Source organism: Helicoverpa zea, chromosome 18 (genome assembly GCF_022581195.2).
Source record: "Helicoverpa zea isolate HzStark_Cry1AcR chromosome 18, ilHelZeax1.1, whole genome shotgun sequence".
NCBI classification, from domain to species: domain Eukaryota; kingdom Metazoa; phylum Arthropoda; class Insecta; order Lepidoptera; family Noctuidae; genus Helicoverpa; species Helicoverpa zea.
In genome coordinates, this window is record NC_061469.1 from 5,689,305 (window position 1) to 5,706,542 (window position 17,238).

At 35.9% G+C, this 17,238-nt stretch overlaps 1 protein-coding gene across 10 annotated transcripts in view; it reads left to right on the forward strand.

The window, feature by feature from the left end:
• Nucleotides 1-17,238, forward strand: part of LOC124638996 (rap1 GTPase-activating protein 1) — a 267,806-nt gene that overhangs the window by 221,895 nt on the left and 28,673 nt on the right. For 3 of the 10 annotated variants that reach the window (XM_047176194.1, XM_047176197.1, XM_047176201.1), the window contains exon 2: nt 7,402-7,425. The exons of the other annotated variants lie outside the window; for them this stretch is intronic. In XM_047176194.1, coding sequence (XP_047032150.1) covers nt 7,402-7,425 — 24 coding nt within the window. The remainder of the gene's footprint in view (nt 1-7,401; nt 7,426-17,238) is intronic. 10 annotated transcript variants of the gene reach the window in all.

Consider the following 17,238-nt stretch of genomic DNA (forward strand, 5'->3'; position numbering starts at 1 on the left):
ATAAAATATCGATTATCAGAGTTATGAAACGTAACTATTGTTGTGAAATTAACTTTCTTCCTGCGAAATTGTCTAGTTACTCGCTAGTTATGCGAAATTGATCTTGATAATAAACTTAATGATGTTTTACATAATTTACTGCGATTTAATGGAGGAGAGAGTGCGAAGTATTTAGTTATGAACCGGTAATAATAGGCAGCAAGTATTTACGGTATTTTATTATTAAAGAACTTTTTTTTACCTTGAATCAAGTTACAGGCTTACATTATATTTTAGCCCTTGGACTACTCTTCAACAACTGAGGGTAAGTTTAAAATGAAATTCTAAGCCTTATAACAAAACGTGACTTTCTTGAAAAGATTTTACTGAAACGCTCGATTTTTTCTCCACCGTCCTCAGTGTTGTATATTCCTAGAAATGTCTTTGAACAAAAGATTCCGGTCAATGAACAGTGGATTGACATCACTACATGCAATCTGAGATCATTCGAGCGGCGAATTGATAAATAATTACCGAGTTTCTTAAAACGAAGAAAAAATCTATGACCGAAGATAATAATTAATGTTTTGTCATATTTTCTTATTACATAAATCTTTGATAATGATACTTATGAAACGAAGTCAATCCTTCAGTTTAGGTAGGTACATATAAATATTTCTGACTGAAAATTAAATATACGCAGAACTCGGTGAATCCGATTCAACAATTGCGGAAATGGAAATTGAAATGAAACAATAAATGCATTTCCAATTCTAACTAATAATTACAATTCTTCATCAATTTTGCGTAATCCTACTTTTGTATGCTAACTCTAGAACTAACACAAAAGGTGCTCATACTTGAAGTAGAGTCACTTCCGTACTGAAATGGTGTCATGGCTGCCGGGCGAATACCAACAAAGCAATGATGCTTTATCTTCGCGGGTCGCCACAACCCGTTCTCCATTCAGGAGAGGCAAAAGATATAGTCCAAATCGAGTGTTTTGGGACCACAGTCGAGTGGCAATTTCCATAGATTTAATCAGGATTTGTATTCAAATACATAATAGGATTAAAACGTTGTAAATCAAGTAACGGATGACTGAGCGTGAATGACGTGTCCGTTCAGTTTCCAATCCAAGTCTATTTAAAGTTACATATCACATGGCCATTGAGAGGCATTCGAATAGAATAATTTAGTAAATTACCTTTTTTTGATCACCTCGTTATCCGGATAATACAGGCGTGTGTTGAATGCTTTGATTAATGTGGCTTAATAATAATGGGTGTATACAGTCCTCTTTAAAGAGTACTTATATGCCGACCCTGAATACGTGAATATTCTGCAAAGTAACTCGATACATAGATAACTTCCAATGCTGGCTTTTACAGGTTCAAAACAAGGTGTCTATCAACTGTCTGGCATTTGAAACCAGCCAATAAAAAGGTTGGAATCGAGAGCACAAGCCGAGAGGAAAGCTATTTTGGTTTTTGTGACCTTTAAGATCTTCCCAAAAAATTTACCTATATTTGTACTTCTCCGTTACACTAGTGGCATTGATCGAAATTCTCATAGGTAGGTTCTAAATTGTAGGAAACGAAACTATTCCGTTAACGATACTATTTTGCAAGAACTCACGCTAGGCTTCCAGATTACAGCTCCTTATATTACTTAACTAAAATTGCTAAGTTAAGTCACACTAATTAAGACACAAAGTCAGCCGTGACTGACGTCAAAATTAGCTCAAAGATAACTTATCTACGTTATCGTCTTTTCCTATTTCTTGTTTTCAATGTAAAGTAAGTTTATTCAAGCAGCTTTCCATCAATATAACACCTAACTTGTATGTAATAAGAAAAAACAGTCGCTCTTCAAGCAATTACGTGCGTATTTGCGATCGTTCAACTGTAGCATAGCGTAAGTCTCGCTTTCGCACCACCAACTGGATGGAGGATGGTGTAATATTTTGTGAGTACAAGAAACTACGTTTTGTTATAGACAAGATGACGAAGAAATCTGGTAGTGAGTCATAACAGTTGTTAAAGGGTGTTGGCACCACGTCATGAGATTGAGATTTTGAAATCAAAATGAATTTCAAACAAAGTAACTCGAGTATTTAATTCGAATATTCATATTTAAAATTAGGTACTGTTGGAAAGCAATCAGATTTTAACTGAAGTAGTTGCTTCAAAATGCGTTTTTCGTCCAAAAATTAAAATCTTTCACACAACTTTTCTCATTTGTTTACAATCTGATGCAGTCGACAAAACGAATGAAAAGCGTCAGATGAATAAAAATGCTTATCAAAATTAACGTAGCTGTAGCAACAAACGCGATGCAGGGAAGTGCAGAAATAAATTATGTTTTATTTCGAGTCCCCTGCAGTTTTTCACTAGTAAATGTACAGTTCGCTGGGATTGCACCGACCTTAATGAATGGTCTCGTGCGCCTATGCTCTGCATTCCCAACCTTTACCTGTGCCACCGAACGTTTTACGCCCTCTTAATGCTGCCACGGCACACCAGTAATTGCTGTATGTACAAATATTTCACGAACACGAAAGTTTTCCCTATGAAACTGTTCTAATGGTTCCGTTGCTGATTTAAGTTTTTCAATATCTCAAACTGCTGCATGACTCTGTCCAGTACAGTTTTTAATATTGCACCAAAATGAAGAAAATTTTAGAACAACTGAAGTGAAGTATACGAAAAACACACTTTAATACCAAGTTAGGGACACAGTTCATAACGCAAGACTGGGACGAAATTAAAAACAGCTACAAACATGCCTCTCGGTAAATCCTATATTTATTATCCTGACATACTGTATGCACATTGGCTTAAAAGTCCCCGCACGGACCATCTTCACGTTTTCCAGCTACAGAGATAAGAGGATTTCCTAAAAATCCATGGTATTTGATTCGCAACTACTAAAGTTCTTATCTAACGACAGTTCTGATATAAGTCGGCTTATTGTAAAACCCGCAAAGAATTTTATTTTCCGTCGTCAGGTGCACTCGCTGTGAAAATGGGATTTCATTTTTCTAGCGACCGTTGCCGGCCTTGTCGCGGTGGTAAACTATATTCTCAATTGGCAAATCTTTCGACCGAGACCATTTTCAATATGAAGACACTATTTAATTTAGAGAATTGCAAACTCATAACGTGAAAATGATTCAGAAAGCAAAATGAGATTTGTGTGACAAAATAATCTTCTGAAGAAGAGTAGATGTTTAATATCGTGACATTTTTTGTCTTCGAGACTCTGCCAAGCGTTTGAGTAATTTATCAAAACAAGATGTTTGCCAGTAAAAACTGACAGTTCTCTCTTCATTAACTAATTAGGTGAGATTACGGCAACAAATTACATTTTCTTATTCGTGTTATCGTTTGTGGATCTACAAATTGGTCTGCGAGGGTTTAATGAATGCGCCTCTGCGTCTGCCGTGAGTACGCTTATCAATGCGCACGCCACCTTTTGCCTGAACTTGTTTTATTATGCTCGTAAATTTACCCGTTTCTAGGTCTTAACTCTTTACATCGTAAGAGTTCAAAGGTCTCCTTTAACGCTATTATGTGGTAATGTTTTGTTCCTTTAGTGGGTCTGATTTATTGGTTGAGTGATTATTAATAATGATAATGCGATAAACTGTGGGTAAGTGGAGGTCTATTTCACCGGTTCTGGACTGGATTTATCTGTCCGATTCATTCGGGACTTGAATGTTAGTCTTATGGAATTATTTGGTTGATAAGTCTAACCCGTATTAGATAAAATGAACAGAGAAAACGAACTAACATTTAAACGGTAGGATGTAATGAAAACATTTTCTCCTTTGAATAAATATTAGACACTCAAATCGATAGTTGCAGTATTGCAAAAGAAAACAATAACTTTGCGTTGCATAATTCAGTTATTCTATTGGACGCGACCATTGTCATTGGTTTTGGCAGTCGCCAGCCATTTGATATCGGCCGGCACATGACTTCAATTGTTTTTATTATGCGTAAAAGGATTACAAGCGCCATACAGTCTGCTATGATCGTGTCGTGACTTAAACGTGCTTAATAAATCGTTATTGGCTTCTTTGATAAGCCAACAACTTTCTCTTTATGAGTATCATTATTAGTAATTGGCGTTCTTAATAAATCTATATTATTACTCTAGTTTCGTTTTTTGGTTACGTAGATGTGAGCATGTAATATCAAACTCTCTGTTTACTCACCTCTTCTTCCGAACTTTGCAGTTTTGAGATAATATACAGTTACATTCCCGCTTTCAAACGACCGTTGAGGACAAATATTATTTACTTTGATTAATGCCATCTATGCTCAGTATCTATAGATACAAAATTTACATTATATCCTTCTCTTTTCTCTTCGATAAAAAGGTAATCTTTTCCCTCCATTTACATTGAAAGGTCTTCCCCGATGTTATCATGGTAATTGGGAATCCCATTTTCAACGTATTCAGAAAGATTAGCCTCTGATTTGCGTTACAGGCGATTCTAATGTCGATAATCGATTATATCTCAAATTGAGTTTTATATCTTGACAAAAGACAAAGGGGCATCGGACACTGTTTTGTTTAAAAAAGAAGTAAATGTTTCGTGTCGCGCTTACTTTCACCGTTACTAATCAGTATGGTGGCTGTTGTTTGCATTTCACTTTTGGCCCATTAATAAAGCGGGTATTGAGCTGTACTTCGATCAACTGTATGTGAATTATTTACATTTCCCCCAACCATCTACTCAAATGTGTGAACCCATTATGTAGTAATCGTTGGATAATGATTGTGATTGCAAAACTATACTCTGTTAGCCTGATGTTTAGTCGGCACACAGTTAATGAATAACAATAAATTCGGTTCAGTTTATCAAGCTGTCAAATAGTAAACCCGCTATCGTAGCAAAATACAAACACAGACATACCTAATGATGCTATATAGATGTCAATTTACCACTTTATCTTACTGTCTTCGAAGTAATAAATGCATTCGGTCACGTATCTTCATTTATGTCGCGGCATTTGATATGTCAAGTTTACTTTATTGCTGCATTAATCAATATGACTTTGACAAGTATACCTACTATAGTTCGGCCATTCAGAGAATGCGTTCCTGACACGTCGCGATTGAACTGACGACGTAACTTTGCAATGGCGTTGCAGTTACGATAAAAATATTTTTGCTGGTTGTTTACCGTTTTAACAATTGAGGAGCATTAAAACAACATTATTATATCAATAATCAATGAATGTTATTACGTCGTCAGTTCAATCGCGACGTGTCAGGAACGCATTCTCTGAATGGCCGAACTATAGTGATAGATTCTGAGGAATGTAGATAAGGTAGCCTTGCTTCTTAAGGTTGGGCATGTTAATGTTTAGATAGTACGGTAATTAGTGTAATCATTACGTTAAGTGTCAATGGAAGATTAGACTGGTCATCTTCCAATAGTGTCATCGGACGCGTGTATAAAGCTAAGCGTCCACTTGTCGGTATCGTACGCAACGGACGCAACGCACGCAACGGATCGTAGTATTATTTATATAGAAACTCAAATAAGATGTGCGATGCGTACGATGCGTACGATGCGGACAGGTGGACGTACTTGTTTGAGTTTCTATATAAATAATACTACGATCCGTTGCGTGCGATACGTCCGTTGCGTACGATACCGACAAGTGGACGCTTAGCTTAAGTCAGCTGTCAACACTTGTGACGTCACAGATATGTAAAGTCTAAAGTACTTCTATCAACGTCGTGATGCCAAGTTCCAAAACTTCAAAGATGAAGATCCTATCTCCGGTCTCAGTGGCTTCCATTTATCAAAATAATAAATTAAGAATGGCTCCAGATTTGCATTGATCGATAGCGTGGTTACGCTTGGTGGAAACTTCGGTTCAAAATGCATGGAGTATGGAGTGGCAAAGTTTGAAGTACATTACATATTATATGGGAGTAGGTATAACATAATGAATCTCGTATACCTACGTATGTTTCAAGTATTACCTACATCGTTCCTCCAGTGCTATTTCAACGGCTCTATAAAATATGAATTCCTAATTTTACAGCGAAAATTGCTTCGTAAACTTACTCTTGCACCTGTGGGCCCAACATCGAACTTCGCAAAGCATTCTAAATCTATTTTACCGTCATAGAAGTTTTTGAACGAGTTCCAAATACACTTTCGTATTTCCAATATTTATTGTCCTATTTAGACTTGTATAACAGTATATTTTCATGAAATCACTTGCTAGGAAAGTTAAGTATATCATAAGTTTGGTTGAGATAGGGAAATGTGTATGTTTTACGATGAATCTTACTTTAAATAACTTTCAAGCTTAATGCGATATTTTTGTCAAGTGTCAGTTGTGAAGTGTTTATTCTCCTTGGCATTACGTATAAGTAATGTTAATGGCTTTACTTAACTACTTCCTACGCAAAAAAGCGGATATGACAAGTAGCGCCGTATCGTACTCCGAGACCACCCATCTAGATCTTTTATTTCTCTCATGTATAGCCATAAATATAATTTTATAAATATTTTCTTGCTTATCTTCTGAAACAGTACTCGTATACCGAGTATTTCGCGCTTTAGATATTTTATAGTGGCAATATCTCTTGAGATAAGCTACCTTACCTTCATATCTTCGATTTATTCATGTCCCCGCATAAATTTTTCCCGACGAAGATTCTGAGATTGTAGAGATTTATTAAAATAGTGATATGAAATAAGGAGTATCTAGATTTTATTTAATACCATTGAGAGATTCTCAAATAATATGATGGAGAGACGTCGCATTTAATATTTTAGCTCGAAGTTGAAAAGGGCGTATTCATTTTATTATTATTCATTCTTTGAATAGTTCAGTAATTTTGATATTCGGGATATATTCATACCATATCTCTCAATAGGTTCTATACGTATGTTAACACAATCTTACCGTTGCAGGTATTCAGATAGTCTGCACTCGCGGTCTCAGTAATCTGGATAGACCCGGCTTATCGTAGCGCACTGTCTATTAGTTTATGCCTGAGATTAAAACATTATTGTTGAATTTCCTCCTTTATTATGCTTTCCTGGTACCGTTTTAATTCTTCACGCGCGATAGCTCTTGAATATCTTTGCTGAGATGCGCTTTCTTTGAATTTTCTTTTGTCTTATTCGTTTATGTTTTCCCTGTTTCTTAAAGTATTGTGTGAATTATGTTTTTGTATCTTGTTGAGTTAAGCTTTTGTTTTACTTCGTTTGTGAAGCAGTTATACTACAGCAACTGAAGCAATAACAACAACTACAATTTGAACATATTTACTACAGTTAAAAAAATATATGAAAAATCTTTTTTACTTTACCTGCAAAATGATGTTAAAAAAAAATGATGTGTAAGATTTTGTCTAACAAATGATTCTATTTTGTTACAGGTATTTTGGGACAGTCAGAAACCGGTAAGGGATGTGGTGAGGAAAACTTAAATCGTGAGGCGTATTATCATAAAAGTCTCGTTGAATTTCAAACAGCCATTGAAATTCAAATAGTAGCCGAGCCCGGATGAAATCGTCACAGTTTTTCCGAATTGCCCGATATCTGGTTAACATTCTTTAAGAACAAGCAATAAAAGAGCGAAACTTGAGCCGACCGTGCTTGAAAACTTTCAAGTCGTTTTAAAAGAAAACTTAGCAGGCGCGTACCTCGTCATTTGTTACTTGAAAGTGTAGCTTTTTATACTCGAGATCTTTATCGTATTTTATAACCTCTCGATATCTCCGGAAGGTTTTATCGAGAGAGTTGTTCGATATCAATATTTCAAAGCTTTGGTTCGTGTGACAGGCTTGTTGTCACCAAAAAAAAAAAACATGAAAAATATTTAACAAAAACCACCGCTTTATGGAAAAGCGTTTCTTTCTGTTTGGCAACGTAACCGCTTCCCTGTGTGCTCTGTGAAAAAAAAATCGCTATGCGCAGCGTTCTCTCATTCAGTGGCTCGACGCTCCGCACTGCATTTTTCATTCGCAACCTGAAATCGTGCCCGGCATATACATTATATTATCTGGCCGACGCTACTGACCAAGGACATGTTTATCTTAGGCTGGAAAGGATTGGTCTTGAGTACATTCTGTACATACTATCACTAAAACAAGGCAATCCTTTTCATATACCTAAGTAGGTCCATTTCGAATATCACGTATAAATTATACCGTGTGTAAACCACTATTATGTACAAAATATTAATTGATACCCCAAACTGCATCGCGACCGCTGTAACCGCATCGATTGAATCGTGTTTTTCCATATTCGAATATTTTGGTTCACTTTGCTCACTCATCTGAACATCGGGTGTCGCGTCAAATGAAATGGGAAATAGCAATTTCGTAGATATTTCAAAGCGTATCGGTTACTACCGCTTCATGTACTAGGCATGCAATTTTCGTAAAATTTCGTGGGACATTCTGTTGGTGCTGTGCTAACATAAAACTGCATTCACTGTTTGACCACATTTCATATGTTCTATAAGTTGGCCCATTTAATTAAACGATTCAATTTGCAAATATTTTATTATTAACAGCACTTTACTCACGTTAATATTAAGGCAGTAGGTACTTTGAATATATTGTCAAATAAATATCAAGGTCCACTGTTTTGCCAAGCTTTTGTTATTTTCTGGCACTGCAGAGGCATTTATACTTTGTCCCAGTAACAGTACCGATAGCCTCGATATTAGCTACCCTCAGAAGCTTGCTAATGTCATAGGTCACTGGCGGTATAACTGGGCCGGTAAACTTGGCTTCACTAAAAGTGTAATGACTTGACCCAAATTGTCTTGTAAATCCATGGCTTTGTAATTGCACTATCATTTCAGGCCATTTGCTTAATTTGACGGTATGAGACTCCCTTAGTTTTGAAAACTTAATGGAGCTTCGGGAGAGCTTGACAACAACAGTCATAATGTTTCTTATTGCCTTCGCGATAAACAGGGATATAGTAACGATTTGATGTTACAGTACTATTCAAACAAGACTAACTTTACCTTTATAGGTACTTACTGTAATATTGCTAAGATTGAGATTTCGGACCTCAAGGCGGTATTTGCTTGACGATGTTTGCTCCATTAAGTTTCATATCGCTGCATTTGTCAATATTATACTTGAAAACTTAAGACTTACCTTTGCGTGGATCAGCGGGACCGTGCTTCATATTATATTATTGGTTCACTGACATAATATGGTGCTGTTGAAATCTCTGCAATATGCATTAAAGGTGGTGTAAACCTTCCGTAGTTGCATAGCAAAGGAAACAGCAAGCAACAAGAATAAAATAAAACAATTGAAAAACAAAATAAACAATACCCTCAAGGCGTATAAAACTCGGTAGTTATTATAAAACTTTAGTTCGGCGCCTATCGTGCTCATTTCTAGTTTAAAATTGGAATTTGAACGCGAAGTTCGCTGAAGCCCGAAACTTGGAGAGCTCGATAACGTCGTCAATTAGTGCGTCGTGGCTCCAAGAGTTGCAGCTCTAGTGGCTAACTTAGCTGGCACCAAACTAGGGTTGAACCTCGTCATATTAAGTTTCCTATCCTGTGGTAGTTTGTTACTTGTTACGTTATTAAAGTTGTGGTTGGCAGTTAAAATGATTAGGTATATGATGTTACTGTGGAATAAAATGTGGTACCTAGTTTGTTATTACGATTGATTACGTGTTTAAAGTCGTCTAGAAAGGCCGTCTATGTTTTTATTTTCACAAATAAAAAAGTTCAGTGTGACGTATCTACGCAAACATAAATCAAGTTTCAGTGCACTTATCTTGAACCATTACTTAAACCATTTAAATTCAGAAACTCCTAATATTTTTTTTTTTCCAAAAAATACGAAAATGCATTAAATAAATGCTCACTCAGCCCTACCGATGTGCTTTACTTACAGACGAAATATTCTACGTGCTTAGTTTGTCGGAACACTAAATCTTAGTAATCGTGTGTGTAGTTGTAATGAGACGTTGGGTTCCGTAGGGCAATTATACTACAATCTACCCGCAATTGCTGGGCTCCAGACGACTAGTTTATTTCCTTGAAATGTGAGCCATTTGTTGCTCTCATTAAATCTTTTTATGTACCATTAAAGGAAAGTACTTTTGAAAATAAGCTGCGATAAAAAATGACAAATTCATTTATTAGATGAAAAAGCTTTTGACGCTGCTAAAAATGTATGAGATAGTAGTAAAATAAATTGAAGATCTAATCTTTTTAAGCGATGAGATACGCTAGCATTTTTTTATGTTCGACGATTGATGCAAGTTTCATACAATATTTTATACTATGACGATATGAATAAAAAACTCATTTCGATATTGAAAGGGCTAAATGTTTTAAAAACATAGGCTTCGTCAATGTTTGGGCGGGCGCGCCGCCCAGGGAAAGGTCAAAGACCCCGCTAATAACTTCCGCTTACCTGCAAACGCTAGTCGTTAGCCTAGACTTTAGGCTGCGATGACAAAGAGCTTTTATGCAAGTTATGAAAAAGAAAGTCCGGATCAAAACACTGGTATGATGTTTAACATCGAAGTTCTTTGGATTTGGTTTATAGTAACCCGCAGTAAAATGTCATCGTTAAATTCAGTAACTATTACGTAAACGGCTTTCCTTCTCTTTTTAAAAATATCTTTAATATACACTCATTACAAATAAACAAAAGCATTTAAATAAAGAAGAACAGTCACGAAAACTAATTATGTAAAATAGCAACCACGCAAATTCTTTGAGCCACTTCAAACGACGCGTAAACGATAATTATAGTAGACTACCACGTGTAAAGCTCTCATCCTAATATCGTATTCACCAAAGGCCACTCGAGTTATCCACAAAGATATTCTAATACAAGCGCTTATTCGAGTTATGTTCGAGTTTCTATTTAAGCCGGCAACTGTCAATGGCTGTAAGCTGAAACTTCACCTGTCATTGTACATTGAGACTGAGTGTATTTGATGAAACATTCGTCAGTTACTAGACAATGTCCCTCGAAGCTTTGTGTGTCCTCTGAGCCTTCAACTCGTTCGCAAACTGTCGTTTTTTGACAGAATATTTAAAAGATCTCCTTTGTAAAAGAAAACAAAGGACGTCAGGATAGCAGAGCCAGTGAAAAGTACACGCTTTGGTCTAAGGTGAATTTATTGAAGCATAACTATGATGAGATACAGCAATAAACCTTACTTCTTACTTATATTATAAATGTGAAAGTTTGTGAGAATGTATGGATGTACGTTTGTTATTCAATCACGCAAACACGGCTGGACCGATTTGATTGAAATTTGGTATGTAGATAGGTGATACCCTGGATTAACACATAGGCGACTTTTTATCAACACACCACGCGGGCGAAGCCGCTGGCGGAAGCTAGTATAATATAATGCTATAACACAAACTTTCCAACAAAGCTACAACTTTAACGATAACAATCAATGATAGATTGCCTAAGTTGCCTGTTTGCTATTGACATAGTTCATAGATTAGCTTTCTCTACCTAAGCCAACAATGGAATATCCGAACTCAAGGTGTGAATTAGAGCGTTAGAAATTTTCGGTCTTCAATTGTTTACAGTTGGAAACCAATTTGTTATTCAGCAGCTCAAAACATTACACCCGCATAATGAATCGAGTGTTTGATTGAATCCACTGTCGTTCCAAGACTAAGTTCAATCCCACGACCTAGATCCGACCGCAATACGATTCCAATACTTGCGCATCGCCGGGAGCGATGCAATGCAGATTATTTACTCTGAGTGCACGCAATATTAGCTATTACATCGATGTTATTAAAGATTAGAATTGCATATTGTATTCGCTCGGGACTCGTGGCGTACCTCGGCGGAGATGTTATTGAATGCAGTAATGACTTTGTTTGGATTAAGACCGCACCGCGGATTTTTTGATTTTAGATAGCTCCGCCCACTACACTTCCGCGTCTATCGCGTCGCGCAAGCTATACTCTTCACTCAATGTGTAAAATTTGAATTTCGCGCCAATCGCACACGCCGAGGTCAGCGCGGGGTCAGGAGAACCGAACAGGGAAGATAGGGAGCCGCAACTTACCTAAGTTTTTTATTTTTTGATCGGATTTTTTTTTTGTTGTACTTACAAAAATTATTTGTAATGAAAACTTTTTATGAAGAGTAATATGATAATTTGGACGCGTAAGGTTGTGTGTATGTATGTGTGGTGTGTCGTGTATGTGTGTTTGTATATCCAGAACGGATGAATCGATATGTATTTAGGTTTTTTTGTTTGAAATGAAATTAATCGGGAGTGTTCCTAGCTTTATTTGGTGAATATCGGCCCAAGATGGCCGCCGCCACAAAATGGCGAATAACATATTTTTTTTACAATTCCTTCAGTATGGATATCAAATGAAAGGGCTTGATTAGTATGTAGAATCATGTATAATATTATTTAAAGTCCAAGATAGCCACCGCCAGAAAATGCTGAATTGCATTGTTTTTTTATAGCTCTCTCAATATGGGTATCAAATGAAAGCGTTTGACCAGTGTTAAATAATTTATACTAATGTTATAAAGAGGGAAGATTTGATTGTTTGTTTCTGTGGATTGTATAAGCTCTGAAACTGCTTAACTGATTTGATTTGCTTTCACAATTAGAGATTTACACTATCCCCAGTGAATGTAGGCCATATTTTATCCGGGCACAGGAAGAAGTTCCCCGGGAATGCGGCTAAAATCGCGTTAAACAGCTAGTAAAAATTAAGTGGTTAAGGAATAAAAGCGTCGCAGATCTTGTGTGTTATGTATGCTATAAATGTATGTAGTGAAGCTGTAAGGTATCAAAGAAGTAATGAAGCTAAGTAATTCATTTTTAAACATATTTATTAAAACTGAAATATAAATAATAATATAATGTAATGTATTTAATACATTGTCATCGGCAGGTGCCATAGTTCCCGTAGTTTCCCCATTCCTAGTCCATTAGCATCCCATCACAATAGCCTAAGTAGTTTTCATCCATAGTTAGCAATAGTTTAGCACAGAACCGGGGATTGTCCTTGGGTACATTTCTATAGTGTATACAGGGATAATCGTCGGTTTTGTGTTACCATTTCATTAAAGTTGTCTCAAAAGGGCTTCAGCGTGTTGGCTTCGGCCCCACGTTCGCCTTCCAAAAATCCGGGACTCTGTAGTCCCGAGGTCAGAAAGAGACATAAGTACAAATATAATGTAAAAAAAAAGAATTTATAGTATAACACGGTCTCCATAGATTTTTTGTTCTCAGAGTGCTTATAGTAAGTTCAACTCAGTCTTGCGCGCGGTTATGTGTGGGTAACCCTTGTACATATACAGTGACTTTGTGTGCGTGACAAGAGGTACAGTCGGGTACAAATACAGTTATTTAGGGGTTACGGCTGTTTAAGGAAAAACAGTTATTACGTAATTTAATGTTTATTTATCTGTGTAAATATCTATTGAAATTATTAAGTTAGTTTTTGATTTGTTTAATACCCAATAAAAATATTTATTTATTTATAATGATTCTGAATCGCTACTTGAAAAATCAAGTCCACACTTTTATTTATTGTCCTCGTACCCCGAGCTAGAAAATATGTAAGGAGTATTTAATTCATCTTAGATATTTCACCTCATTTATTTCTTAGATACTGTCAATGTCAATTTGAAAAAACTTATGAGAAAATAATGAAAAACTGTAAGATGTAATAATAAAAAGCTTTGGATGTTGTTTCATTTTTTGAAACGCTACCTGACTCCTTAAACATTTTCTTCGTGAACAACTAGACATTTTTGTAAACGACTGTACCCATAACAAAAAGCGATAAGAACACGTCATGCTCGGACGACGTCACTGTCACACGAGCGAAAGTTGTATATTTACAAGCCGACGCACACATAGGGCCGCGCGCAAATCTGAGTTATCGTCACAAATTATTATACCTACGGCCGGAGCGACAACATGCGCAGGTCCGACCTCGACGAGGGCTATCGCCGGACTGGCTCGTCTCCGTACACATTGTGTATCAATCGCTAGAGCACGGACATAAGGTTCAGAATTGCGTAGCGTCTATCATGATCGCTGCCGCTCAAAAAATCCAATATCTTAAAACTTTAATTAAAAATGTTTGGTAATAGTTATGGAAAAATGACTTTGACAGAACGTTAATATTGATGTTAAGAATATATTAGAGTAATTTTGAAACATAAAGATAGTGTAACTTCCTTGTAATTTCAAAAATAGTACTTTTTTAGACGTGTTTTCGGAATTAATTATGATCGAGTAAAATTATCAGTATCGTGTTTTCGTTCTGGCAGAATCTAGATAAAGATATCAATTTACCTATATCAAAATTTCAGATCCATTGGTAAGCGGGTAGTCCTATAATTTGGCATGGCAAACGGCTATCAAAATCACGGTGGCGTCTTAATTTCGGAGTTTGAAAGTTTGGAGGAGTTAGTGTTATATTTACTCATAGAACTTTGCTTTGTTTGAAACCTAAAAAAAGGCATTTTATTTGACTACAAAACGCTTATTACCCCACTATAAAATACCACTCATGATACAAAATTCAAAAACAAAGAAAAGAAAACTATGGGAAATTCGTTTGCTACCCAACAACGAAGTATTTTACATGCATAATTCCGAAACGTAAATGAATTTAGCGAATGGAAGCAATTTTCACACTTGCCGTGAATAATAAAATTGTTTCTCACGAAAACTGCTTCACGCTTAGTAAATCTGATTCCATGCTCGATATTTATGATTAAGTGTACTAATATTTACAGTTGCTAGTTTTTCTACTGAAACAACGACTTCCAGATGTAAAGATAATTATAAATTATGGCTGAATTATGCATTAGTGGTCCATTTTATTTTCATGTTTTGCTTGCTAACTAGTTATTATTGTTTAATTAATTATAAAATGAAAAGTTTTACGGATTAATGTTCTTTTATGCAACTTTCATGACAAAGTCAGGCGACGAGAAATTGATAAAAAACGAACCATTTTCTTGCTCAACTTCAATTCGGATTGAATTTCATAGAAAAAAGGTGGGCACAATCACTTTTATCGGAGTGGACCTTTTATATTTTTTCAATAATATTTTATTCACGGAGAGAGGTGTACGCGGCATAGGCGTTAGATTGAATTCGAACAATTCACAGCAGATTGATAGCGAATCTATTTGCTAGGTTTGTTTGGAACACACCGCGGTATTTTATAAATTGATTGATACAACAAAAGAGAAAAAAAATCGACTGCTGAATCAATTTTTTTACGCGGTCGTCTGTCAATATTTGCAGGGCGACTGGCTCTGCGAAAATATGATATGAATTTGAATTGAAATAGTTACTTTTAAATTAGACCGTCAAAATGAATTTACTATGATTGAAACGATACATTTTAATTAAAGTTGTAAACAATTTTGTGGTCCAGCAGCTTAAATTAATTGGTAAATAATGTCAAACTTACTCTTTATTACCAGGTTTCATTGTAAGCGTTCACTAAAGTCCAATAAAGTCTTTATCGAAATTTATGATTACTTACAAAGCAATATCGATACATATTTTATCGATTTCCGACATTTAAATCACAATAACGACAGCGGAGAACTACTATAAACAAGAATTGAATCTAGAACACCACTTTTATTAGATTTGGCAATGGTTGTACTGCCTCGTAAGTTTAGATCAACAACCAAACATAGATGCTTATAGAATTTACATTTATTTCACCTTTATTTTCAAAATCATTTTGGAGTTCACTAACATTCGTCTGCTAGATTAATTTATAGCATGTCTGTGACACTTATTATAATAATATATTACAAGCAAATAAAAGGCGTCCCAGCCAAACGTGTGCTGTTGACAGAATACCAATTTGCGATCAAAGCAATATTGCAGTTTATTGTAAATCAATACGTGCATGATTTATTATTGTGTGACCTACTCTACTCTCGTATCAAAAAGCCTTGATTCAACTTTATTTATACAACGGGATTATCTTACACATACTTTATTAAATTTTGCGGTATTTTAGACACAAGCCTCGTGAATATGATCTCTTATAATATTGTCGCTGCAGATAAATACTGGTACGATAAGGAGTTAAGTAGTGGAGCGTGGCAGCGCAGCATGAAGGTGGAACAGTCTTTAGAATATATTAAATTCCTTAGCTACTCGTAACTTATATGTGCGTAGCGAACCGAGACGAATGAGCGAGCCAACCAGTCTGTTGCTTGTTATACTTTAGTCTTACGTCGCCATTAACGCCGTAATTTGACATTGAATTTGAATTAGGAATTGCGTGAAATCGATGAGAACATCGGGAGCATTTTTATTTCTTTTTTTTTACATCTGGCATTGTCTCCCATTAATCGAGTTAAAGGTAGCAATCATAACTCTTTTGATATTGAAATGAGAGTACCTATAATTTATTACAGACAGGAAGTTTAAATATACTCGAATCTGTCTGTGAATATTAAAATTAAAAGCAAACATATAGGTACATTTTTTTATAATTCAATGGTACATATTGGATGTCAAATCCAACGACACAACCGATATGAAAGAACTTTTTTAATAACGAGAAACTGGCTGTACATATATTGTTTGTTGACTGGAGTGAAATATTTTTTTAAAGTTTTGAATTGAGAACAGGGTGGTTAGTGTTTAAATACTGGCTGGTGGCACTGGCATTCATTGCTTATTATGCGCTAGGCCGACACACACGTTTGCTCACTATGTGCTTATTATTTCGTAATTATGCGTTGATGTTCTGTTGCCGTGTTCTCCCGCATCCGCACACCTTGCATGGGTTTTGCCGCATCATTTCTTGCACGCTTTCTCCTAACACACCCCGTTCCGTTTTAAGCAGTCAATCTTGTTCTACATTGTCATACTGTTTAAACTTCTTGTTACTGTTATACTTGTTCTACGGTCAAAATACTTAAGTCGTTATGGAAGTAGGCAAAGGTCCCATGCATTCATCTCGGACGATTATTTAAACATTACTCCTTCACAAACAAAGCTTTTGGGCCGACAATGTGTGTCGTGTAACTGTACCTGTCGTGGACAACCTGTTAGTAGCTCGAGGCATGTTTTTTTTCTGTTTTGATTATTTTCGTTTATGCAAAATACTTTTTTGTTTGGGAAGCGTTTGTGATTAGTTATGAATTTATAGCTTTGCATTAAATTTTTATACTAACTATGTTTTCGTACATATTTCCCCTATTTTAAAACTCAATACCGAA